The sequence below is a fragment of the Balaenoptera acutorostrata genome, chromosome 1, assembly GCF_949987535.1.
Source record: "Balaenoptera acutorostrata chromosome 1, mBalAcu1.1, whole genome shotgun sequence".
Lineage (NCBI taxonomy): Eukaryota > Metazoa > Chordata > Mammalia > Artiodactyla > Balaenopteridae > Balaenoptera > Balaenoptera acutorostrata.
This window is the reverse complement of record NC_080064.1, coordinates 83,276,351-83,278,763: the sequence shown is the minus strand read 5'-3', so window position 1 is coordinate 83,278,763 and position 2,413 is coordinate 83,276,351. Positions and strand designations below refer to the sequence as shown.

General features: G+C 39.2%; 1 protein-coding gene across 1 annotated transcript; it reads left to right on the top strand.

The window, feature by feature from the left end:
* Positions 1–439: 439 nt before the first annotated feature.
* LOC130708937 (histone-lysine N-methyltransferase SUV39H2) lies at positions 440–2,117 on the top strand. The gene has a single exon (XM_057553601.1). The coding sequence runs from the start codon at positions 520–522 to the stop codon at positions 1,750–1,752; it is 1,233 nt and encodes a 410-aa protein (XP_057409584.1). The 5' UTR covers positions 440–519; the 3' UTR covers positions 1,753–2,117.
* Positions 2,118–2,413: the final 296 nt, after the last annotated feature.

The window sequence follows — 2,413 nt, the reverse complement described above, 5'->3', positions numbered from 1 at the left end:
AACCTTGCTTTTTAAATTTAATTTATCTTAAAGGATGTGTCACAACAATACATTCAGATAGTTTTTATTCTTGTAAACATCTGCATAATCTTCCATTAGATGGATGTACCATAATTTAACTAGTCTTCTACTGATTGACACTTAGGTTATTTCCAGGTTTTCTTTTTTCTATTACAAATCAGGTTGCAATAAACATCCTTGAACATATACATGCTACATTTTTGTGACATGGTAAACTTATATAGGTGAAGTTGCTGGGCTAAAGGGTGTTTGCATTTAAAACCTAGAGAGCTTCATGGCTCCATCCACTTTCAGGATGCTCAGAGGGAGCTGGGCTGCAGTGCTAGACACAGAATCCTTTCTGAGTAGCGTCCAGCCAATCAAGATTGGAAGCTCAGGCCTCGCGGGTTAGTCCCCCGCCCCGGCCCCCGAGTTCCGCGCGGGCCGGGCTGGGGCGGGGCGTCGAGCCAGCTGAGCTATCCGGTCAGACCGCGCCAGTTTGAATGAAAGCTCCTCAAGATGGCGGCGGCCGGGGCCGAGGCGCGAGGAGCTTGGTGTGTGCCTTGCCTAGTTTCACTTGATACTCTTCAGGAATTATGTAGAAAAGAAAAGCTCACATGTAAATCGATTGGAATCACCAAAAGGAATCTAAACAATTATGAGGTGGAATACTTGTGTGACTACAAGGTAGTAAAGGATATGGAATATTATCTTGTAAAATGGAAAGGATGGCCAGATTCTACAAATACTTGGGAACCTTTGCAAAATCTCAAGTGCCCATTACTGCTTCAGCAGTTCTCTAATGACAAGCATAATTATTTATCTCAGGTAAAGAAAGGCAAAGCAATAACTCTAAAAGAAAATCACAGAGCTTTGAAACCTGCCATTGCTGAATACATTGTAAAGAAGGCTAAACAAAGGATAGCTCTGCAGAGATGGCAGGACGAACTCAACAGAAGGAAGAATCACAAAGGAATGATTTTTGTTGAAAATACTGTGGACTTAGAGGGCCCCCCTTCAGACTTCTACTACATTAATGAATACAAACCAGCTCCTGGAATCAGCTTAGTAAATGAAGCCACCTTTGGTTGTTCATGCACAGATTGCTTCTTTGAGAAATGTTGTCCTGCTGAAGCTGGAGTTCTTTTGGCTTATAATAAAAATCAACAAATTAAAATCCCACCTGGCACCCCCATTTACGAATGCAACTCAAGGTGTCAGTGTGGACCCGATTGTCCCAACAGGATTGTCCAAAAAGGCACGCAGTATTCACTTTGCATCTTTCGGACCAGCAATGGCTGCGGCTGGGGCGTAAAGACCCTTGTGAAGATTAGGAGAAGGAGCTTTGTCATGGAGTATGTCGGAGAGGTAATCACAAGTGAAGAAGCTGAAAGACGGGGGCAGTTATATGACAACAAAGGAATCACATATCTCTTTGATCTGGATTATGAATCTGATGAATTCACAGTGGATGCAGCTCGATATGGAAATGTGTCTCATTTTGTGAACCACAGTTGTGACCCGAATCTTCAGGTGTTCAACGTTTTCATTGATAACCTCGACACCCGTCTTCCCCGAATAGCATTATTTTCCACGAGAACTATAAATGCTGGAGAAGAGCTCACTTTTGATTATCAAATGAAAGGTTCTGGAGATATATCTTCAGATTCTATTGACCACAGCCCAGCCAAAAAGAGGGCCAGAACTGTGTGCAAATGTGGAGCTGTGACTTGCAGAGGTTACCTCAACTGAATTTTCAGGAAATAGAACTGATGATGATTATAGTTTTTTCCCTAATGTTGTTACCATTTTTTAAAAATAAGTATTTGGGACTCTTTTCATATTATCAAGATTATACACTATGTTAATTTACAATTCGTGTTTCAAACTATTGGCCAAATGCATTACTGATGCTTCTGAAGAGAGTGACACAGGGTCACATAGACTAATTTGAAATATACATATTCAGACTATTTACAGATCTGTGTAGAAGTCTGTGTGAATAGAGAAATGCCTCCTTCGGTGTTTAAGTGTTAAACTAATGATGTAACAGTCACTAAGATCAAACATTCGACTTGCCATACACCTTGAATTTAGAGAAATAGAGTTAATTCTTACTGGACAAAAACACAAGTTCTGTTTTTGTTATTGTCATTCATTCCTGTTTACCTACTTACTACTCATTGTACTTGTATTTGAGACAAATAGGTGATACTGAATTATACTCTATTTTCTACTTTCATTAAAACATTGAGATCTTAATGATATAGAAATTTAAGGTCTAAAATTAAATGTAAAAAAATTTAATTAGAGCTTGATTTAATATTTTGAAGCAATCTAGACCACTAAGAGCGGTGGATGTCTGAACCAGTAATTCTAAAAGATTTTTTAATCCTGTAGAAAAAAAATATCC